General features: G+C 39.7%; 1 protein-coding gene across 1 annotated transcript; it reads left to right on the plus strand.

Moving 5' to 3' along the window:
- Nucleotides 1-6,441: 6,441 nt before the first annotated feature.
- pitrm1 (pitrilysin metallopeptidase 1) lies at nt 6,442-22,767 on the plus strand. Its single transcript, XM_034702434.1, has 27 exons — nt 6,442-7,354; nt 9,338-9,443; nt 9,655-9,761; nt 10,503-10,654; nt 10,915-11,029; nt 11,154-11,250; nt 11,356-11,516; nt 12,640-12,766; nt 12,904-12,992; nt 13,168-13,296; nt 13,711-13,824; nt 14,269-14,365; nt 14,644-14,778; nt 15,409-15,547; nt 15,808-15,924; nt 16,024-16,153; nt 16,263-16,383; nt 17,990-18,066; nt 18,217-18,382; nt 18,516-18,616; nt 18,743-18,863; nt 18,954-19,004; nt 19,476-19,588; nt 19,862-19,984; nt 21,672-21,817; nt 22,218-22,320; nt 22,416-22,767. Exons 1-27 carry the CDS (start codon nt 7,308-7,310, stop codon nt 22,507-22,509), a joined length of 3,078 nt encoding a protein of 1,025 aa, XP_034558325.1. The 5' UTR covers nt 6,442-7,307; the 3' UTR covers nt 22,510-22,767.
- Nucleotides 22,768-23,004: the final 237 nt, after the last annotated feature.

Genomic DNA, 23,004 nt, shown 5'->3' on the forward strand with positions numbered 1-23,004 from the left:
TTTATACTTAAAACACACAAATACACGGTCACAAATATATTTTATTTCCCCCCCTAAAAAAACAGTGTACACAGTGTACATCCCAACCAACCAAAGTTGCACATACAATGGTCTACATACAAAACAACAGAAGAATTTACTGTATACAGTAAAAAAAAACTAAGCTGCATCCTCTCTTCTGTTTTGGTCTGGCCACAGCACCTCATCCACATCACAAGCAATGTTTTCCCTGGCCAAGCAGGGGGGGAATAAAGTTCTGATTGCTTATTGTAAAACTGTGTGAAATGTATTTGCCCATGTGATGAGTCAGTGTGCATAGTAGGGCAAATAACTTTAGATTTTGAATGACAGTGTGTTCCTTGTGAAAGCAAGAGATTTTCTTCATGAAAATTGTGCCAAAATTGTGAGAGAATTGTGTGGAGTTTTTTGAAAAAAGTGTGTTGTAGAACTGCAATTTGAGTGTAAAGCAGTACTTGTGCTTGTAGTTTAGCAGAATTGGTTCAGGAGGTTGGTGCATGGGTTACATATTGTGGTCATTGTGTCTCAAGAACCAGTATTTGTGTGTAAACAATTGAGAAAAACTGTAAGCCAGCCATGCCCTCATTTGGGCAAAAATTGCAAGTTTAATATCTTCAAAAGACGAGTTATACAAAAAATCCCCCCCCCCCCCCCCCCCCCCCCCCCTGTTTTTTGAACCAGGCTGTAAACATGTTTATTTCTGCTGCAAATATTGTCTTTTTTGAATGGGTGTGTATGTGGTTTCCGATGTTTCTGCAGCCAGCCTCTAATGGACGCTTTATGAACTGCAGTTTTCAGCACTTCCACATTAAGCTTCATATTTTGAGACCTGACGTTGCCGCTTTGCCGCACCGTGTGGTGCTACAAGACGCCATCTGTCAAGTGTGATTGTTTACAAATTAAGTTAAGGTGTTAACTTAAATTCGGGTGCAGGACCTCGCCTAAACCATACCCTCAATCACCTGACAAGCCTACTTAAACGTAGCCAGCCTACTCCAACCGTTTGTCTGTGATTCTTCAACCCACCCTCCCTCACCTTACTCTACTTCAATTACCATTTTCCCTTATCCCTTCTACTCAACTTGTGCTCGATTCTTCTATGTCCTTGTCTACTTCCAGGTACAACCTGGCTCAAGATCAGCTTAGCAGGATAGAGTTAGAGTTAAGGACTGCAGTATTCTAAATAAGCATGTCTGTTTTTTTGTATTCAATGTGCGGTTAATTATTTAGGTGCATTGACTTTTGGCTACATACTGTCGGTCTGTGTCTGGACGTATAGAGAATGAAGTGCAGACGTGTTTCTGTGTTTGTCTGTCTGCAGTGTTCATCTGCTTTCCTTGGGTTTCTGTGTGTGTGTGTGTGTGTGTGTGTGTGTGTGTGTGTGTGTGTGTGTGTGTGTGTGTGTGTGTGTGTGTGTTTCAGTGTGTGTGAACACCCCATGTATTCACACATTCAGCACTAACTGTTCCTCTGGAGTCTCCACTCAATAAGTTGGCAACAAATGCAAAAACCTGCGAGATCAAAGGGAATATCGCACTGCTAATCCAACTTCAGATCAGAGAGAGATCTTCAAATTAAGTGTGAGGTTTTGAAGTAAACGCTGTTTTGCCACCGCGTTTCATTTATTTTCAGCTCCAGCGCCCTAATTGGCCCCAGAGGTGAGGAGGAAAGTGGATGGGATGGGAGCGCAGACCCTGGGCCAACTATCCATCTAAAATGTGCTCTAATGAAATGGTCTGGGGAGAAATTGACATTTCGGAGCAAAAAGAGCGAGGCCGTGTCAGATCGGCTAGTGGCCAGGCAAGGTGCCCTGTGGGACCCGCTCTCTGAAAGCAAGTCAATATTTCATATCATGTCAGTATTAATTAGACCCTGCATAACAGATTTTTACACCTACTATCATTAAGTGTGTCCAGACAGAATTGACCTCAGTTGTGCACGCAGCATGTCTGCAAAACTCCGCTCATCCTGTTGAAGCATCTGTGTGCGCTGATGAGGACACACACAGGGAACATTTAAACTTGCTGATGTCTCAAATAAAAAAGGAACATGCACCAAAAGCTGGCATCAAATGGCTTCATGCATGTTTCCAAAAACAACCCCAGGGAGGAGAAATTCAGCCCAGTATTGCTCACTATTTCAAAATCACGGCTCCTGTAGAATATCAAATGTCGTAAACTAACAACCACAATCCCCTTTATTACCCTGTGAGAGCAGGAGAAGGCTGCAGAATTGAGGGAGAATTGAGTCCCTGCCTTCCAAAGATGGACTGAGTTTTAAGTAAACAGCCTGTGATGATCTATTCTTTTTTTCAAACATCCAACCTTTACCTGCCCTTTGAGAGGGGAGCGATAGAGGGAGGGGAGGGTGTTTATGTGATAAACATAAGGACCGATCTGCAAGACAAAATGCCACCTAGTACGGCTGTGGTCACATCATGTTTGCTGAAATCACATCATCATCATCACAATAGAAAACAATGTTAGGACTAGTTTTTACCTAGCTGAGTCAAATACTTGATTCTGATTGTTCACAACTGCAGAACAATGGGGATTCACTTTCAGCAGCAAAAGCAACGACAGGGAGAAACTGATCATACACGTTATATCAAATCAATCTGGAAAGAAATCTGGGACATTTCACTTCTGCCTGTTGGCACTGTGGCACAAATGCTAGCGTCCGTCAGGCTGGTCTTGAGAGTTGGGAAACGATTACAGCTTTGAGAAGGAGAGCCTAATGAGGACAGAAATGTGAGCACAAATATTCCTGCAGAAGTCCTGTTCACCTTTTCTAATGTTACCTTCAATGGAAATGTTACATTTGAGGTGAATTATAACAAATAAGTAGAATATTGTTTCAACTTGTATGTAAATTAAATACTCAGTTTAACGTTAATTCGTCTCGCAAGGATGCAGATAAGAATGAGATTCTTTGTGCATCAAGCAGCCAAGTATTATGCTATTGAAAATATGTATTTGGTTATAACTCATTGAAACAGAGAGCGATATGAATGTTAGAAAAGACAGACGCCTTGAAACTTAAATATATCTAAAAGGATTGATAGTAGTTAAAGATACAGTTTGTAGAAATGGAAATACATTACTAGTCAAAAGTTTGGAAACACCTTATCTTTCAAAATGTTTTATTTATTTAATTATTGTAAACACTGTGGATTAATACTGAAGACATCAAAACTATGAAAGAACATATATGGAATTATTTAATGAACAAAAAAAGTGTTAAACAAAGCAGAATATGTTTCATATTTTAGATTCTGTAAAGTAGCCCCCTTTTTCCTTCATGACAGCTTTGCACACTCTTGGTATTCTCTCAGTCTGCTTCATGAAGTGGTCTCCTGGAATGGTTTCTAATGAACATGAGCCTTGTCAAGAGTTCATTTGTAGAATGACTTGCCTTCTTAATGTGTTTGAGACCATCAGTTGTGTTGTTCAGAGGTAGGGTTAGTACACAATGGATAGCCCTATTTGACTACTGTTGTAAGGCAGATTATGGCAAAACCAGATTATTCCATAGTTTTGATGTCTTCAGTATTAATCTACTATGTTGAAAATAATTAAAATGAATAAAAAAACATTGAATGAGAAGGTGTGTCCAAACGTTTGTAGTGTATTTAGTGATGTCTGTTCAAACATTGTGTCGATATTCTGTTCAAACTATGTAATTCAAGCACATTTTTTCATGCACTGTTTTCGGCATTTAGAAGACAAGAGTCAATTTTTTTTACAGATAAAGTTAAGAATTATTTTTATTTATTCATTTTCATATTCAATTTTTTTCTTTTCTTTCAAAAGTTTCTACTTAGGGAAAAAAATGCAGTCATAAACTCTGTTTTCAGGCCCATCAACAGGCCCATTACTCCACCAGGGCCCTTGGTAGCCTACGGAACATTGTCATGTAGACATCACAGCAGAACATATAACTCATCAATTTAACTTTACTTTCAACATTTATAACTATATTTGTATTTCAGGCCAATGAACAGGCCCCTTCCTCCATTAGGGCCCTTCATAGTCTAGGATCTTTGCCATGTAGGCACAGTAACAGGACAAACACAAACTGTTGATGCAGAATTAGAGCACCAACATTTTCTAAAATATATCTGTATGCAGGAGCATTAAAACAAACTCCTTTTGGAACTAAAGAGCCTGGACAAATGTGAACTTTTGTTTATTTGATGTGCATTACTCTAAGAACTTGTAGCAAATGGATGCAGAGGGAAGAAGCATCTCAATCCAGTGAACTGTCTTGGAGCCGTACAACAGAGAGAAGTGAGGTAGAGCCTGAAAAGCCAGGGTTTTGTTTTCCATCTGACTCTGATGGATAACCAAAGCCTGGATGAAGCGGCGTCTGGACGGTCCAGACCTTTGAGAAATCCTGTGGATTAGCTGGAGGAAAGAGCGCATCAACACCGACACGCCACAAGTCACTCACATCCCTGACAACACTGTAGTGTACAGAGTCTCCAAATATTAAGTATGTTAAGGACGTTTTAATCGCATTCAATTTCAGGATTTGTCATGACTTGTTTTGTATTACAGTTTCATTGTGACGTGTTAAACTACTCACATTTGAAGAACATTTAAAAACAGCCTCGTGTAAAGCTTGACCGTTTGTTACTTTATTCAAATGAGGGATTAAAAAGCAGACAGTTTGGGGTTTGTTCCTCCTTGTAATCCTTCACTTGACCTTAAAGTCACCATGAAATGAAAGCTTTTTCAAGTTTTCACTAATTTCTTCACACCATTGTATAATCCTTTGTTACAATGCAGACCTGAGTGTATTTCTGCAGCTGAAAGAGAGGGACATGTTGGTTTTAGGGTGAATGTAGCACCACTGGACATGTTGAAATAAAACTCTCAGCCAATTAAAGTGATTTTATTTCATTCAAATCACGAAATCTCAAACTTTTCATCGATCATCCTCGAGTTTTGTCTTGATTTTATGGCAGCACATCAAGTTAACGAGGCAAGATGCATGCTGCTAAAAGCTTCTTAACCTTTGCATAAAAATATGTTGTTTGTCATAAAACTACCTTTATGTGCAACAGTGAAATAAATGTATGAAAGCAAAGCTAATGGAATGCAGCAGCTTTGAAATCTCAGAAACCTAGTTTTAATATGACTTAAGAAACAAGCTGAATCCCTTTGAGATTACATCATCTCAAGGACACATTTATCTTTTCATATAGTCACTTTTTCAGGATGGACATTTTTGCTGCGTGACTGCTTCACCTCGCTTTGTGTGATCAAGGTTTTTCTCTGATAATGAACATGCCGTGGTGGACTGGAGGCAGCCACCACGGTGGAGGACGCTCGTGCTCTGTCAAAAACCTCTTCTGCCTCCTCACCAAGGCCTCCTATTCATGCTGCTGGAAGAGCTCCCACATGCTGTCAGTGGAAACACAAGGGATGACCGTGGGTGCCTCAAAAGAAATCCAGAAAAAAAAAGAGGGAAAGAAAGGGAAAGCTACCATCACTGTCAGGATGGGCAGAGTGATTTTTGCAGGGAAGAAATCAGTTTCACATGAAGGTGGGGGGTCTAGCTTACAACACTGTATCCATCCTAATCCCATATTAAGATCTCATCGTGGCTTAGAGCAATCATAAGGACACCTTTAACCTTTTTATATTGTATTTGCTGACTCATCTTCATTGTGTCTCTCACATGCAGGCTTTAATCAGCCAAGGAATATAGGCCAACGGTGTTTGCAGAGAACTCACCTTAGCATCATCCTGAGACTATCCTTTTCTCTAACTTGTTTTCATTTTCTAATATTTACTTCATTTGAGAGACAAGAAACACAGAAAGGGTATACATGCACCAGGGGCATAAGGCTGGAATTGAATGGTGGACCAGTGAAGTCTTAACATCTGTGCATGGGGCTAGAGCTCTATGCACTGTGCTAAATCCATAACCCAGCATCTATTTGACATTATATGACATACTCCACAGCAGAATTTAAAGTTTTATCTGCTAACTTAAGTTTTAACCGTCAGTAGATTGTGAAACACAACACACAGTAATGAAAAAACATCTTTAAAGGTTTATTTGGCTTTACGATGCAGCCACTTCATAAAAGCATATTTGGTTTGAATAAACTATGTACAAATCTGAATTATTAATCTGCAATATTGGGTCTACAGTGCCCCAAGACTGCCCAAGGGTCCTTAAACTTAAGGGCGCTCCTAATAACAGTTTTTATAGTTATTTTTTTATTCATTAGGGGAGGTTAAGATACAAGGGAAAAGGCCTGGACAGCTTGAAAAAATAGACAGCCTAAACCTTTATTAGAGAGTGATTGAAAAATGAAAAGTAGCAACAAAAATAAAGACTGATTGTACAAATAATAACAATATTAACCTACTTAGAAATCACTTTGTAAATGAAAACTATTCCTTGAATAGAAACTCATTTATAATCCCTGCCACTTATTTGCAATGTCATGGCAAGTAGGCAATGCAAGTTGCAATCCTTCCATTTATTTTTGTATTGTGTAAATGTGATGCAGTAAACGTTTCAAAATAAACTAAGAGGCACTGTAGCCACCATTTTTAATAGTGTAAATTATCTGCTCAGTTTTACTGGGAACTTTTTCCAACTTTTTTGTAGCACTTTTGGACGATAGAGAGGAAGGTTCAGGAAAATAATAACATCTAAACATGATCTTTCGGTGACATCTGCTGGACGATGGATTCAATTACTTTATGAAGCGGAACAAAGGGAAATTACATAAATACATTATATACATATTGTAAATATGCACAATGTATGCATAGTATTTTGATATTAATTTTCCATAAAGTATTTTATTTGTTTTATTTACATTTTTATAACAGTTTCCTCGCCCTTCAAAACCGACCCACACCTCCTTTAGTGATGTGACGTCGGACCAATCATATCCAGCCTTCTTCACCCTCCGTCCAATCATAAACAAGTATGTTTCTATGTCAAAGTTCAGCTCGCGAGTGTCAAAAATTGCTCAGCTCCTATCTCTAGAGCTTCAACGTATAAGGATGGGTTAAACTCCCCATAACGTAACATTCAGATCCGCGATTTGCGCAGTTGTGGCAGCCATTTTTATTCGCGCAACTAACCCAACGTGTGAACCTGTAATACACACGGCATGAGAGGACACGAACCTGGGATGCAGGACCTGACTGAGAATGACAACACGTACTTATTGACAATACTAGATTAAAATCGGTTGTTTTATAACCGAACATACTTTGAGTAGTTGTATTTTGGATATTTAAGTGACTGACGGAACCATGTTTCGGCAAACGAAGGCAGCGCTCCAGAAACTTCGCTATGTGAGGTGAGTTAGCTAACGGTACAGTAAGTCCACTTTGACATGTTGCTGCTGCTTCAAAGCATTTTGGAGTAATATTGACCATGCATCATATAGTAATATTAATTGAGTGTGCGATTAGAACTTCATATTGTCCATTTATGGATAAAAAAGGCGTTTTGACGTTGACTAAATACACCTTTTCAGTTGAACAGATGACAGCTGATGCAACGAAATGACACCATAGAGTTATGTTGTGTTTCTGTGTGTAGTTGTACATCAAATATTATAAAATCAGCAGGTTCAGAAGCCTAAAATGCGTTTCAAACAGCTAACCTAATCATTCTGGTTGTTATAGTTAGGTAAAGTAAATATTTGTTCAGTTAAAGTCTCAGTAAAAGCTTCAACATTGATGTTACACAATATTATTTTTTTTCGTTTGAATTATTCTGGGTCCTTAAAATTGTCTCTGATTGTCACAGTGGTAATATATTTCTATCTTGTCATACATTAAAAGGATGGACAGACCACATGGGCTTAAGACAGGGGTTCCCAAAGTGTGGGTCGAGACCCCCTGGGAGGTCGCAACACAAGATGTCAAGGTCCAAGATGTCTTTTAAAATTAAGTAATCGAAAATGTCATAATTTTACCCATTATAGTAAAAATATCAACAAAAATAGTAGTTACAAGGCATTTCCATTGTAAGTATTCTCCGTGATCAATCTTTGGAAATGTTAACTATCAATTATTGATTCAGCAACAAAAAAACATTTAGTATTCTTAATTGTCCAAAACAAAGCCAAATACATTGTTTTTCCCTTAAATTATGTCTTTCACAGCAACAAAATGCATTTAACAGACAGTATTGAATACGAGTACATGTTTAACATGTTAAACCATAAACTGTACGTAAAAATGGCCAGCGTTGCTCCGCCTCTTCCCGTTGTACGGTTCTGTAGCCAAAAAATCCTGCTCCTGGGCGCCGCCATTGTGCAGCCAGAGCCTGTGAAGCCACTGTAATAAGCTCCACCCTACAGTGTAACGTCACAAGACGCTGTGTGTCCTTTGAAGATTCACTCTACGGCGGCTGTGAATCAAAGGAAACCAGGAAGTAAAACCCAGTTTTTTAAACTCTAATAAATAACGAATAAGAGGCCTTGGACACTAAACAGTCAAATACTAACTACATATCACCACAGCATACAGATGTGAGAAACATTCGTACGACGTGTATTTATTTTTTAATGTTTGACAGATTTTTTGACCTATACTGCAGCCAGCCACCAGGGGGCAGTCACACTGCTGAAAGCCTCACCACCAGCCAACGGAACCCCTCCCTTGCGTTAAACATGTACTCGTATTCATAATACTAATAGAAAAGTACTTCAGACTCTCAGTGTCCAGTTTTCTGTCTACTCGTTCTTACTGAGAAAAATGAACATGTGTAGTCAGTCAGGTGTCAGCCGGGAGCGCAACCGGGTTATAATCAGTCCAGCTACAGAAAAGCTCAGACGGCTCTGATGTTGCTGGTCTGCAATCATTACATCTCAGGTGATGTGATTATCTTCTTATAGATACTTAGGATTATTAATAATTCACTGTCTTTTAAGCTTTATAATCAGCAACTTCTAAACAAGTTGAAGTTGCAAGAAACTGCAAAGAAAAGATTTGTTGCTGGATACTGTTTACCATGGAGCACTTAAGTGTATTACAAATCTCAAGGTCCTAACTCATCATTACTTCCTGTATGCTTAAGCCTGCATTGTCCATCCATAGACTAAATCACTGACATGTCCTAATTTATGCAGCAATTCTTATCTTTCCTCCCTCTTATTTATGTATCTTCATTAATATGAAAAACACTTGAAGCTTCAGTCTTTGCTCTGTGACCCAGTCTCTTGCTTTTTGTCAGTCAGCTCTCAAGATAGCCGTGGCTTTAAAAATCTAAAGTCTGAGATTTGCAAGATGGGTAAATTGTAAATGTACCTCTTCACTTTATTTCCTGACAGTTTCAATGGATGCCGGAATACGTGGCGTCTACAGAGCACTTCAGCAGTAGAGAGGGCCTCTCAGTACCAAACAGGACAGAAGATCCATGGCTTCACCGTCAGAGAGGTGTGTTCAGTGCTACAATCAACTCAATTCATTTCTTATTTTCTGTAGCATAATAACTATTACTGTTATAGGAAGTCACATTATGATTTTAATGACCGTTGTGTACTGCATGCAAGGCTTAATTAATCATATGAGACTTTGTTTGTTCAACCGTAGTAAACACTTTCTTCAAAGCTCAGTCGTTTTTGATTAATAATTCTGTTTCTCTCAGGTCGTTGCGGTCCCTGACTTGTTCCTCACAGCAGTGAAGTTGACCCATGATAAAACTGGAGCTCAGTACCTCCATGCGGCCAGAGATGACGCCAATAACCTTTTTAGGTTGGTCAAAACATGTTGAAGATGGGGTATTATGCTAATATTTCAGCTTCATATTGTCCCTCTGATAGCTTTGTTTTAGCCTTAGATTATCTAATGCCCAAAAAATTATTTACTCTTCTAAGATTGGCGTCTTTGAAACCCCCTCATTTCAGCCTCTGTCTGAAAGGCTTCGTTTCAGCTACTGACTCTTTAAGTCCCACCAGCATTCTAGAACCAGGCATTCTGGAAGCTACCTTCACGCTTAATTTCAGCTACTGTTTCTTTAAGGCACCCTAGCATTCTAGAACCCACCATTCTGGAGGCCTTCTTCACACTTCACTTCAGCTACTGTCTCTTTAAAGCCCCCCAGCATTCAAGATTCCAGCACTCTGAAGGCCTCCATCACTGTTGCCATGCTATAAAGTTGTATTTCTCTTTTTAAAATGACAAATTTTCCCTTTTAAGGCAATTTACAAATAGATGATGTCACGATTTGATCAAATCTTGCTGAAATCACGTGTGACTTTTTGAACAAGCTGTTCAGAGCAGCCTGTAGTCTTAATCCAACACCCCGTAATTTGAAACTAAGTCCATGTTTAACTGAATGTTTCTATTAAAAAATGACATAAGCAGTACTTTTTCATTTTGTAAAATATTACTGAACTGTTAAAAATGATCCCATAATGACTTTGAAACACCAATCAGCTAATACTCACACATCAAAGTGAAGGAACGCCTCTTATGCTTGTCTCTGTATTTCAGCGTCCAGTTGAGAACGACCCCCATGGACAGCACAGGGGTCCCACACATCCTGGAGCACACGGTGCTGTGTGGGTCTGAGAAGTATCCCTGCAGAGACCCTTTCTTCAAGATGCTTAACAGGTCTCTGTCCACCTTCATGAACGCTTTCACAGGTACAAAACATTCTCCTGGATCTAAAATAACAACCTGTATTCCTTTGTCTTACCTTTAACAAGGACAGAGTCAGTTGGGACTTGTTTGCAGGTCCTTTGAGCTCATTGTAGGGTTTTAGGTATTAAAGATGAGAGAAAGCAGCGCATTAAAATGAAAATATAACAGCTAGTCTTACATTCATTTGTCAAATATTGTGATTAATTATTGAAGCATTTATTAGCTTTTTACACGGGCTGTGTTTTCTCCTCCTTGTGAACAGCCAGTGATTACACCATGTATCCGTTCTCAACACAAAACTCGAAGGACTTCCAGAATCTTCTGTCGGTTTATTTGGATGCAGTTTTCTTCCCTTGTTTACGAGAGCAGGATTTCTGGTGAGTCACGACTGAATCATCTAATGACAGACATATAATTTTCAGACATCCTTTGTCAGGTCTACAATAATCTGTGATAAAATCCGTGTTAACTAATTTGATTCTGTTCGTCTTTATTATCCAGGCAGGAGGGCTGGAGACTGGAGAATGAAAACCCAACAGATCCCAACTCCCCTTTGGTGTTTAAAGGAGTGGTGTTCAATGAAATGAAGGGGGCGTTTGTAAGTCGAACATTAAAATGATTATTTTTCTACGTCAGCAATGGCAGAGTTCGAAACAATAACTTACAAGTGGGCTTCCATGTTTGCTTGTATGTATTTTTACAGTCGGACAACGAGCGTGTGTACGCCCAGCACCTCCAGAACAAGCTGTATCCAGACCACACGTACTCTGTGGTGTCAGGAGGGGAGCCTCTGGACATCCCTGACCTTACCTGGAAGCAACTAAAACAATTCCACGCCACACATTACCACCCCAGCAATGCCAGGTAAATAGACACAAGGTAAAAAAAAACCTAAACAACAGAAAACTATTATTTAATGTTACTAAATTTAAAGTTTGTAGCTTTCAAAATCTTATCTTTCTGTCATTTGATGTCATTAAATGTCCCATATGTAGAAGAACTTAATCTGGAGTCAGATCGTCTAGTATGCTGGCTCTTCTGGAGCGCTCACCAAGTTTTTCAGCACAATGCGTCATTATCATAAAATCCCACTCAGATTACTCCAAGGATAATGGGGTTAGGAACCAAGAGGCAGATATCACCAACCTTCATACCCTCAGCCTTCCCACGCAAACATTAACCCTCACAAGACACACTTTTTGTTTATTTATTTATTTTTATACATAAATTAATATCTACTTATTTATATATTTATTTATTTTTTGTATTTAATATTAACCCCTTGAAATCAATGATTAGGAAACTATCATTCTGCCGTATCTGTTTCATTATAACTATTGATATAACCTATTTATTTACTTTCCTTTTATTTATTTATTTATTCCTATTATAGGTTATTTCTGCTCTTTTTTTCTATAAACATCAATTGTTTTTTCTTTGTTTGTTTTGTTTCATTTTGTTTTTGCTGTTGTTGTTTTGTTTTTGTTTTCATTGTTCATTCTTCTTCTTCTTATTATTATTATTATTATTATAGTTATTATTATTAGCACTTCTTTGTTTTTCTGTTTTTTGTTTTGTTTTTCCATATTCGTGCCTTGTTTACTTGTTATTCTGTCTACTTTCACTTGGTCACCCTTTTCTTGAAAACACATTTCTTACACAATGAAAAAATAAAATAAATAAATAAATGAAGCTTTTATTTAAAAAAAAATACATAAATAAAAATGTATAATAAATAAATATGAACCAAGAGGCTGCAGATCCTCCTCAGAGGCTGAATTTGTGATGTTTTTGCAACTGAATTCAAAACCTTGCTTAAAAGACAAGAAGGGCGTATTGGAAATAGCTATAATACCATTATATAGGACCTTTAATACAAGTTTTACCCCAGCAGACTGTTGCAGGGTTAGTAGATTTCACATTGGCTGAGAAAGTGTTAGGGGACAGGTTTCTGCTTCACATCTGAGACTGTCTTTATGTTCCTCAGGTTCTTCACTTACGGAAATTTGCCTCTAGAGCAGCATCTGAAGCAGATTGAAGAAGAAGCTCTGTCAAAGTTTGAACGCATCGACCCAAACACAGAGGTCCCCTCCCAGCCTCACTGGAGCAGCCCTGTAAGTTCATGAATTAGACGCATATCTGTCTGTCAGCTGACGACTTAAAGCTCAAAGTATTATTGACATAAGTAGCCTTTGAATCATTACTTGCATGCATGTTTTCACACTCATGTGCATGTTTTTGGTTTCCACAGAGAGAGGATCATGTGACCTGCAGCCCTGACGCTCTGGCTCCAGATCCAGCCCGGCAAAATACGCTGTGTATGAGCTACCTGCTGGGAGAGTAAGATCACTGCATCTCTTTATGTTTGACACTTAAAAGATTGAGAAGCCACAAGTACCCCATCCTCCTCCTTATTCACTTAGTTTTTTTAAGAACTCACACAAGTGGAAGTGAAGCTTTGAGCCTGTCTTTTTATTCAGTACCGTCTGAAATGTTCTGTTTTTTTTCTGTGCAGCATCACCGACACGTTTGAAGGATTTACTCTCAGCCTGCTGTCGTCTCTCATGATCTCTGGACCCAACGCTCCCTTTTACAAAGCTCTCATCGAACCCAAGATAGGAACCGACTTCTCTTCAGTCGTGGGGTGAGAACACAGACTCTAAGAGAACAAAGGCAAACCTTTGGCAGACTAAGATGGGATAAGTTACAGTTTGATTTTATAAGAGACCGAAGGGATAGATTTAGGATTTCTGAGCCTGACACTGAAACTGATTTCAGAGGATAAAGATGATGCATTGACTGCTATCATGAATACATGTTCTTGCTACTATAACATTTTACAGAGCTACTGAGAAGCATAGCTTTTATGATCTGCTGAATTAATCTTCAAAGTAGAAGCTGGAGCACACACTTGCTGCGTTTAAGTTCTTCTGTTTTGATTGAAATCACAATAAAATAACATCTCAACAGCGAATTGCATCCAGTTTATGATCATTTTAATGCATGTGTGACATTCATCTGTGTGCTGAGAGTTTGTGTTGAACGTCCTGTTTTGCAGATACGATGGCAGCACCAAAGAGGCGTCGTTCAGTATTGGACTGCAGGGAATGGCTGAAGAGGACACAGAGAGGGTGAAGCAGATCATCAGTCAAACCATCAACGACATCATAGAGTGAGTCCCACACTCCTCATAGATTATTCTGTCTTCATTTGATGGATTGGCACGACAGTGTCATTTATTTTACAAACCCACTCTGACGACAGGCTTTAGTTTGTTGTGTTAAAGCTTTCATCTCATATCTTGTGTTGTTTTTTGGTCATAGCAGTTGTCTTCTCTTAGTTTGAAAGTGCTCTATGAAAATCAGACAATAGATTGATTTATCATGGATAATTTACAGTAGTGTAACAACAGCGTGTCCCAGTAGACACTTGCTTTCCACATTGAATCCACCACATAAACACTTGGTTTAGGTTGTGTAAACACACCACATTGAAATCAGCTGTGTGCAGGAGACCAGCTGGAGGCGTCCGAAGAGTGTTTTCTATCCTCCTGTGTTTGCACTTTGTTAGGGCTAATGCAGGAATGGGATGAATGACTCATCATAATCATTCACAGGTCCGGCTTTGAGGAGGAAAGAATCGAGGCTCTACTGCATAAGATCGAAATCCAGATGAAGCACCAGTCCACCAACTTCGGCCTCTCTTTAGCCTCGGTGAGTTCACTGCTGCTCATCTGCAACCTTCACTTTGTGTCCACAAACACAAGGACGCTGCATGTGTTTGTAAACATCTGTTTAGGTGGTATGTAAGCAGTAATAAGGATGTTAGGTTGTGGCGTTTGTATATATGTCCAAGGTTATTCTCCTCGCAGGGTTAAGTTTTTACGAAAGTCTCCTCTCATTTTCTGATTTCCTTCTGTGAGATGTGGATCTGTTATTTCAGGAACCTCCGTCATTTTATGTTCACAACAGTTTGTGTGTGTATATTCTAGTACATTGCATCATCGTGGAACCATGATGGTGACCCGGTGGAGCTGCTGCAGATCAACGACAGCGTTACCAAGTTCAAACAGGCTCTGAAGGACAACCCTTGCTTCCTCCAGGACAAAGTCAAGCACTACTTTAAGGTAGGAGAAACAAGGACTACTTTCAAATGTGTGTCTTCCGTTTGGTTGCATGTTGATTGCAGAAGATAAAAAGGGTTAATCTTAATCTGTCTGATTAAAGTTGTAAAGTATCTGATCAGGCACGCCAGAACCCTCCAGATCAGAGACACAAGACTTCTGTTTTGCTGGATGCCGGAGCACAACGCATCAATCTCAACAGAGCAGATGGAGCAGGACAGGAAGTCAGGCACCAAAACAAAATGAAAACATCCGGTTAATTTTCAGAATAAAACACTCTGTGTTATCACCAGATCGTATTTCACTTAACTACAACAACAAACCATCATGATAAGCGGAGCCAGGCCTGGAGTCAACAGGTCAGAGGTTTTCAGAGGATCAGAAAGACAACATGGACGAGGAGAGGAGGAGGAGAATCCTTGATTCAGTAATTACTCCAGGGAAAACCTCGGTCACATGACTCCAGCTGTCCGGCAGTCCAGCTCCGTGCTGCATTCCAAAAACACAACCAGTGTGTTGACGGATGAGAGAACACAGAGATACAGATCTGGTAGAAATCCCGTGTTTGTCTGCAACACCTTTGTACTTTTGTCTCCTTTCTCAAATCTTTCAACCACTCATCCTCCTCTGCAGGAGAACACACACAGACTGACTCTGTCCATGAGCCCAGATGACACTTACTTAGAGAAACAGGCCAAAGCTGAGGAGGAGAAGCTCCAGAAGAAGATCCAGGCTCTGTCAGAGGGTGACAAGAAGGACATCTATGAAAAAGGTAACGACAAAGCAGCTGTAGTTTTCGTCATGTCACACCTTTGCCGTGTGTCGAGTGGAAAGATGTTCGATGAGTTCCTTAAATGTGTAAAACTTGCTTTTCATGTGAAGAAATTTATTCCCACAAGTCCTTTATGTCAGGATGGATGTTTTCCGTCCGTATCCATCTGCAGACATAGAGCACAAATGATCCTTAATGTAATGTAAGGTACGTCTGATTGAATCTGGATATTTCCCTGTTGTGTTTTTCTTCCTGGAAAGGTTTGGAGCTGCTGTCTGCTCAGAGCAAATCCCAGGACGCCTCATGTTTACCTGCACTGAAAGTATCCGACATTGAACCCACGATCCCCATCACACCTGTTCAGATCAGCACAGCAGGTACAACACAGTCCAATCTGCGTCAGGTCATATCACGTTAACAGTAATTGCAGCATGGTGATCAGCGTGTGGTAAACCTTCCTCTCTTCGTCTCCGCAGGAGGCGTACCGGTCCAGTTCTGTGAGCAGCCCACCAACGGCTTGGTTTACTTCAGAGCCATGTGCAGTCTCAACACGCTGCCAGAAGACCTCAGGCTCTACGTCCCGCTCTTCTGCAGCGTCATCACCAAGTAAGGTTGTCTGTTAGTTTGTGAGGACAGCACAAGATCCTTCATAAGAACTGTGATAGATAGGCTGTTCCTTTTTGTCGGTGTATAACAGCTAGGTTTCTTTTATTAGGGTGGGCTGTGGAGCTCTGGATTACAGACAACAGGCCCAGCAGATGGAGCTGAGGACAGGGGGCATGTCTGTGTCCACCCAGGTCATCCCAGACTCCACCCAGCTGGACATGTACGAGCAGGTCAGTGCCAGCTCTGTGTCTGAAATAAAGCAGGAAGGTACCTGTAGAATGATGAGTCAGCTGTTTCTACTTTCTACTGCCTCATGATGCTTTCCCAGAGTCCTCAGAAATCCAAATGTAGCGTCCTGAAAGCTCTCGACAAACTGCGCTTCACTGAGAAATGCTGAATTTGAGCTTTAGTGTTTCCTAAGCTGCCTTATTCTATTTTCTCAAACAAAAAGCAGAGTACAAATAAATGTGCTATTAGGAATTTTATATTTGTGAACAATACTTGCACACCTCAGGTTACATAACAGCCATGTATTCAAATTAAGTTAAAGGTCATGGAGGTAATTCACTTTCTGTATTCAAGAGGGTTTTTAATCTTTCATCTTCAAAGCGTGACTCTTTGACTCTAAGTTCAGATTTTGCAAAACTGTCCCTAAATAGAAAAACAGCGTTTTTTCATAAATAGCATTTACTTGTGCTTAAATTTTAGAATAGAATAGAGAAAAATAGAATGGAACGGAATAGAATAGAATGCGTTACAATAGAAAAGGTAAGAATAGAACAGAACAGAATGTATGAGTATCAAACGGAATTGATTTTAATGTAGTAGAATATGATATAATGTGTAAGACAATAATGTATTAGAATAGATTATGACAGAAAAGAAAACAATTTGTAGAATAGAATGTTTTATAATCAAATAAAATATAATCTGTTAGAATATAATACAATATATTAGAATAGAATGTTTTAGAATAGAATTTGTTAGAATAGAGTAGAATTTGTTAGAATAGAATATATAAGATAGAGCAGGGCTGCATGGTGATGCAGTGAGTAGCGCTGTTGCCTCACAGCTAGAAGGCTCCTGGTTCGAATCCCCTGCCGGGCAGGTGCCTTTCTGTGTGGAGTTTGCATGTTCTCCCCATGCATTCGTGGGTTCTCCCCGGGTACTCTGGCTTCCTCCCACAGTCCAAAAACATGCTCGCCAGGTTGATTGATCACTCTAAATTGCTCGTAGGTGTGAGTGTGTGCGTGAATGGTTGTCTGTCTCTCTGTGTTAGCCCTGTGATAGGTTGGCGACCTGTCCAGGGTGTACACTGCCTTCCGCCCGTAGCCAGCTGGGATAGGCTCCAGCCCCCGTGACCCCTAACGGGATAAGCGTTCAAGATAATGGATGGATGGATGGAATATATAAGATTAGAATATAATGTGATAGAATCGAATTGAATGTGTTAAAATAGAGTAGAAAATATGTAAGACTAGAATATAATGTGATGGAATAAAATGTGTCAGAATAGAATATATTAGACAAGAATAGAATGTGATAGAATAGAATAGAATATATTACAATAGAATAAAACTTTTCAATTTGAGAATTTAAGTTTCGGTTCAAATTTAGTATTCTAAAAATGTTATTACTCTGGGGACAGATAAATAATAAATTCCTTTTCTGCTGAAAACTTTCATTTGCATTCACATATTGTCATTTGCACTGAAACATATGCTTTTGTATTTTTGATGCATTAGTCTCATGAAAATTCCCTAACCAATAGAAGCGCAGATACTGAGCCGACCAGTATTTGAGAGTCTCTGATTGGATCTGTGTTCTCTGTTTCAGGGTGTCCTCCTGTCCTCTTCTTGTCTGGAGAGAAACCTTCCTCACATGTTTCAGCTGTGGAGTGACACATTTAACAAGTATGTCCTCTAACGTTTTTTCAGCAGCAACTAAAGAGACTAAAAAAAGAGTCTGTTGATCCTCCAGAAGTCAAGGAGGCTCTGTAGTCCTTTCTGTTGTAAAATCTGCTCAGAAATAATGGCATTAAATGAAGTATATGTCTCCTCCAGTCCCCACTTGGATGAGGTGGAGCGCCTGAGAGTGCTGGTGATGATGTCAGCCCAGGAGTTAGCCAATGGGATCTCATACTCGGGTCACATGTACGCTCTGACCCGTGCAAGCCGTCACCTGACTCCAGCAGGAGACCTCATGGAGACGTTTGGAGGGATGAAGCAGGTTTGCAGTTCCTTACAGTCCTTTATCTCGTCATAGAGATCATTATGAGATAACATTGTTTAGCTTCTTCTGTTATTACCTGTTGTTTTTTCTCAGACTCAGACAGCTGTTTTATTTTTTATTTGAACATTAGGTGAAGTTTATGAAGAGGGTCGCTGAGATGTCCGACCTCAGCCAAGTCATCCGGATACTAACCAGGATCAAGAAGCATCTCCTCAACCCTGACAACATGAGGTGGCTTCATCCTGCATTTGCTCTGTCCTGCTCTATGCTCTGTTTATTCTCCTGTCCTTTTGTTTTTGTCAATCACATTCCTGAAACATACTTTACTCGCGTCTAATCAGAATGTGTTCCTCACAGGTGTGCCGTTAACGCGACTCCACAGAAAATGTCTGACACAGCCGCACAGCTGGAGAGTTTCATGAAGGACGTCGCTCAGAACAGAAAGGAACGCAAACCTGTCAGAAGTAATATTATTGAGGTAAGAAATCAACAAATAAAGTGGATCAATGAACCTGTCTGACCTGAAGAGTCTTAATACACTCTTACTTATTCTGATCTTTCTTTAAAGAGGCCACTCGACCCGCTGCAGGACTCCGGTCTGAGCAGGAAACTCATCTCTGTAAGTTCTTTAAAACCACCCTGAAGTTCTTTGTTTTCTGTTCTCTCAGTTTTCCTGACATATAACATTCACATTAATGTTTAAGATCAGAATGCTTTTGAAATATTTTATATTTAAATATATATTTTCCATGAAGCTAAACAAAGAAACTTTAAAATAAAAAGGCATGTCTTTGAAAATTGAGTCAGCAAGATATTTATTTATTTATATATCTATTTATTTATTTATTTAAAGGGACAGTGCATATTAATGAACATTTCAGCGTAGCATCCATGTAAATATGCCAGAGTTAGCTATAAGGCTCATTTTCATCCGTAGTCCCTGGCAGGTCAAAACAGAGATAGATAAAAAATAATGCTGCTCTTGAACCTTTTGTGAGACTGCCTGTGAATTTGTAATTTTCCTCTGATGGTCCTGTGCATGAGAAGATATCTTTTTTTTAAACCTGGTCTGTTTCATTTCACACTACAGGAGCTGAACTTCCAGCCATGTCAGATGAAAACGTTCTTCCCGCTGCCTTTCCCTGTTAACTTTGTCAGCGAGTGTATCCGCACTGTACCGTTCTCCCACCAGGACTATGCCAGGTAACCACACCTGTTCACAGACCAGTGACAGAGTGATCAATTGAAACCTGACACCGAAATGTTATTTTCTGTATCAACAGTTTCATATTTTTTACATTTTAATTAAACTAAAAGTGTTTTCCCTTTAGCGTAGACTTAATTTTCCTCCAACACTTTATGGTCCATTCTTTAAATGTTGCTCTATTTATGACTTTCCTTCTGAAGTTTTACTCCATCAAAGTCTTGGATCTTGTAACCTCATTTGTATTGTCTCTTTTATTCTCTCTCTACCAGTTTGTGCATCTTGGCGAGGATGATGACGGCTAAATTCCTTCACGGAGAGATCCGAGAGAAGGGAGGAGCGTACGGGGGCGGGGCCAGGATGGGAGGTGGTCTTTTCTCCTTTTACTCATACAGGTGAGAGCTCATTAAAATACACAGGTCACAGTTATGGAAAGCATTGCAAGAGAGATTTCCTGTGAAAGTGAAAAAATGTATATTCTAGCATTAGTGTTTGTAACTACACCAGACTGAAGATCTTCATCTTACTATATGTTGTAAAACAGGCGTCTGCTGCAGTGTACAAACATTATTTGAGTAGATGTGCTTTCCTTTGTATCAGTTTGTGTGAATAATCTACGCTATAAAATATATCTATAAAACTAAAATCCCTTACAGGCTGTATTTTATGTTAAAGCTGGGGTTGGTAATCAGATTTAGATACACTTTTTGTCATACTGGTTAAAATGATCTTTATGTCCTGATGGTAATCAATACATAATGTGTTACTAAAAAAGAGTGAAAAAAAACTGCTATCCACAGCCGGAGTAAACCTGGGAAAACACCAACCAATCACCGTTTTTTGGCTCCCCAAATTTTAAACCAATCAAATCCCGTCCAGCCGTTCTGCCCTCCTCCTGCGCGTACATTTCCCCGGCGTGCACTCCTCCGAGTCCCCGTCTCCTGCCTCTGCTGCCCCTGACTCTATTTACTGCCCCTCTCGCTCGTCCTCGGGCCTGTCCCCTCTGACCTGATGAGGTGCTTTGCTCAGGACTGTAGTCCGGATCAGAGTCTAAAAAGCTCTCACCAACAAGCAGAATAATTAATGACGTTCAGTAAGTCCTACAGAAAATATATATTTATTGTAGCGTCCGTCCGGACGCTGTAGTGATGACGAGCCGATTCGTGAACACGTTGAGTTTTAATAACCGGTCACTGTCGGCCGTGATCACGCCAACCAACAAAGCAACAATCAATGTTTGAATGACTGAAGAACTTCTCCTCTTGTCTCTCCTCTCTCCCGCTCGCACACTCTACACCTCTCCTGATGCCTTCACTGACCGTCAACACTGTAGGAATTAAGAACATCTACACTGAACACGTTTAACAAACAGTAGAGTTGTTACAGTATTATATATGTGTTATAACTTTTCTCCTGATATCGTGTCACCAGTACAACTGGATAATGCTAGCATGATAGTTGTAAGTACTAACAGCAGCCATGTTTGTTTGTGTTTTTAACTTTCACTATGAGAATGTTTTGGTGAGGACCGGTTTTGAATCAGTCACGATCATATGGTCGAGAATCAGCGGCGCTCGTGCATGTGAGCGGGGGGGCGTCGTTTTGGAGGAGCTCCGAGGGAGGAGGGGAGGGGTTAGACGGAGTCATGAGGAAAAGCTACATTCAAATTCATGCTGGTTTTCCGAGACTGCCAACCCTAGCTTTAAGAGTCTGGAAAAAAGTTTAAGAAGGAGAAGTTCACAAAGTTCAGTTTAAGCTTGTCTTTATCTGCAATTAGTTTGATCAAATTAAGTTCAATCTGAGTGGATTTGTCCAGAAGAACTGCCAGTAATATGTTGTCAGCCTCTGAAATGTGATTCTTTCTTTCTTTCTTTTCCTTTTATTACTGAAGGAGAAATGTTTAGCATTTTGGACTTTTTAGTCTGGCAAAACAAGACGCTAGAAGACACCACTCTAAACTTTAGGAACTTGTGATGGGCTTTTTTGTAGCCCTGCTACATGAAAAGGACATCAAACATTAAACAGAAATTGTCAGACTTACATTGTGTGTGTTGACTTTGTATTTTTCTGTCTTTTTCTAAGGGATCCAAACTCAATGCAGACCCTGTCTGCGTTCCGTAGAGGTGTGGACTGGGCAAAGTCCGGACAGTTCACCCAGCAGGACATCGATGAAGCCAAACTGTCCGTCTTCTCAGCTGTAGACTCACCCGTGTCCCCTTCAGACAAAGGTGAGAACTAACTGCATGATCACCTCAGTAAGGTGATGTCACGTCAAACCAGGAATATGAATGAAAGTTGTAATAGTCTGAATCTTGAATGCAGGTACTTAAAGCCTTCAACGGGTAAATGGATGTGATTATTTGATCAACTGCGGAATTTTACATTCATTAGTCACAGTAATGAAACGTTTAGTTCTGGGCTTTTTCTTTACAGTATTTTCTAAGTTTACTGTTAAAAAGGATGTTTCTAATGCTTCTTTTTAAATAACCGTTTGTTCTATTTGAACTATTGATTGGACGATCTAAATCCTATCTTATCTTATCTTATCTTATTCTTTGAAAGAGGCTGTTTGACTTCTACGTCTTCAAACCCGGTCACTGGTTTCATGTGTTTGTGTTTGTGTTACAGGAATGGGTCGCTTCCTCAGCGGCCTCACAGATGAAATGAAGCAGAGTCACAGAGAAAGACTTTTCGCTGTCACTCACAAAAGCCTGGTGGAAGTGGCTGAAAGGTAAAAACGTGATGTAACTTAGAAAAAGAGAAGCTTAAAAATTGTACTCATCTTTTGTACATAGTCTTAAACTAGTGTCCGTTTTTTCCCTGCAGTTACCTCGGTATCGGTCAGAGGACATGTGGCGTTGCCATCTTGGGACCAGAGAACAAGGCGATTAAAAAAGATCCCTCATGGATTGTAAAATAATCCCATCAGTAGGTATTTTTATAATTCAAAACCTGAATGGACTTGTGATGCATCACAGTGGCAACACATTGAAACACTGAAACCTCAAACGCAACTCTGTTACGATTTTTTTAATGGTTACAAAAAGCTGAAGCGCACAATACGAAGAAGAAGACTGAGGAGCTGGTTAGTGTCATTATTTGATTGTTCCAATTATTTTTTTCTCTTCAGTTCATTGTGTATATAATAAAGAATTATACTATCATGTTGAAAAACAAACTGAGTGAGCTCTTCATTTCGATCATGCAGCTGATGGCACTTTGAAAAGTATTACCCAGAACATACTGTGACTTCAATCAGGCAGGGTTTGTTTTTGTTGCTGCTTACAGAGACGTTTGTTCCCATGTGGTTCAACTTCCAGGTGATTCAAAACAATGGGCCTGATGTACTAAGATCTGAAATAACGAGCGCTATATTGCGTGTGCAAACTAAAACATTGCACGTGCTATTTCTGGG

The sequence above is a fragment of the Notolabrus celidotus genome, chromosome 15 (assembly GCF_009762535.1).
Source record: "Notolabrus celidotus isolate fNotCel1 chromosome 15, fNotCel1.pri, whole genome shotgun sequence".
Classification (NCBI taxonomy): Eukaryota; Metazoa; Chordata; class Actinopteri; order Labriformes; family Labridae; genus Notolabrus; species Notolabrus celidotus.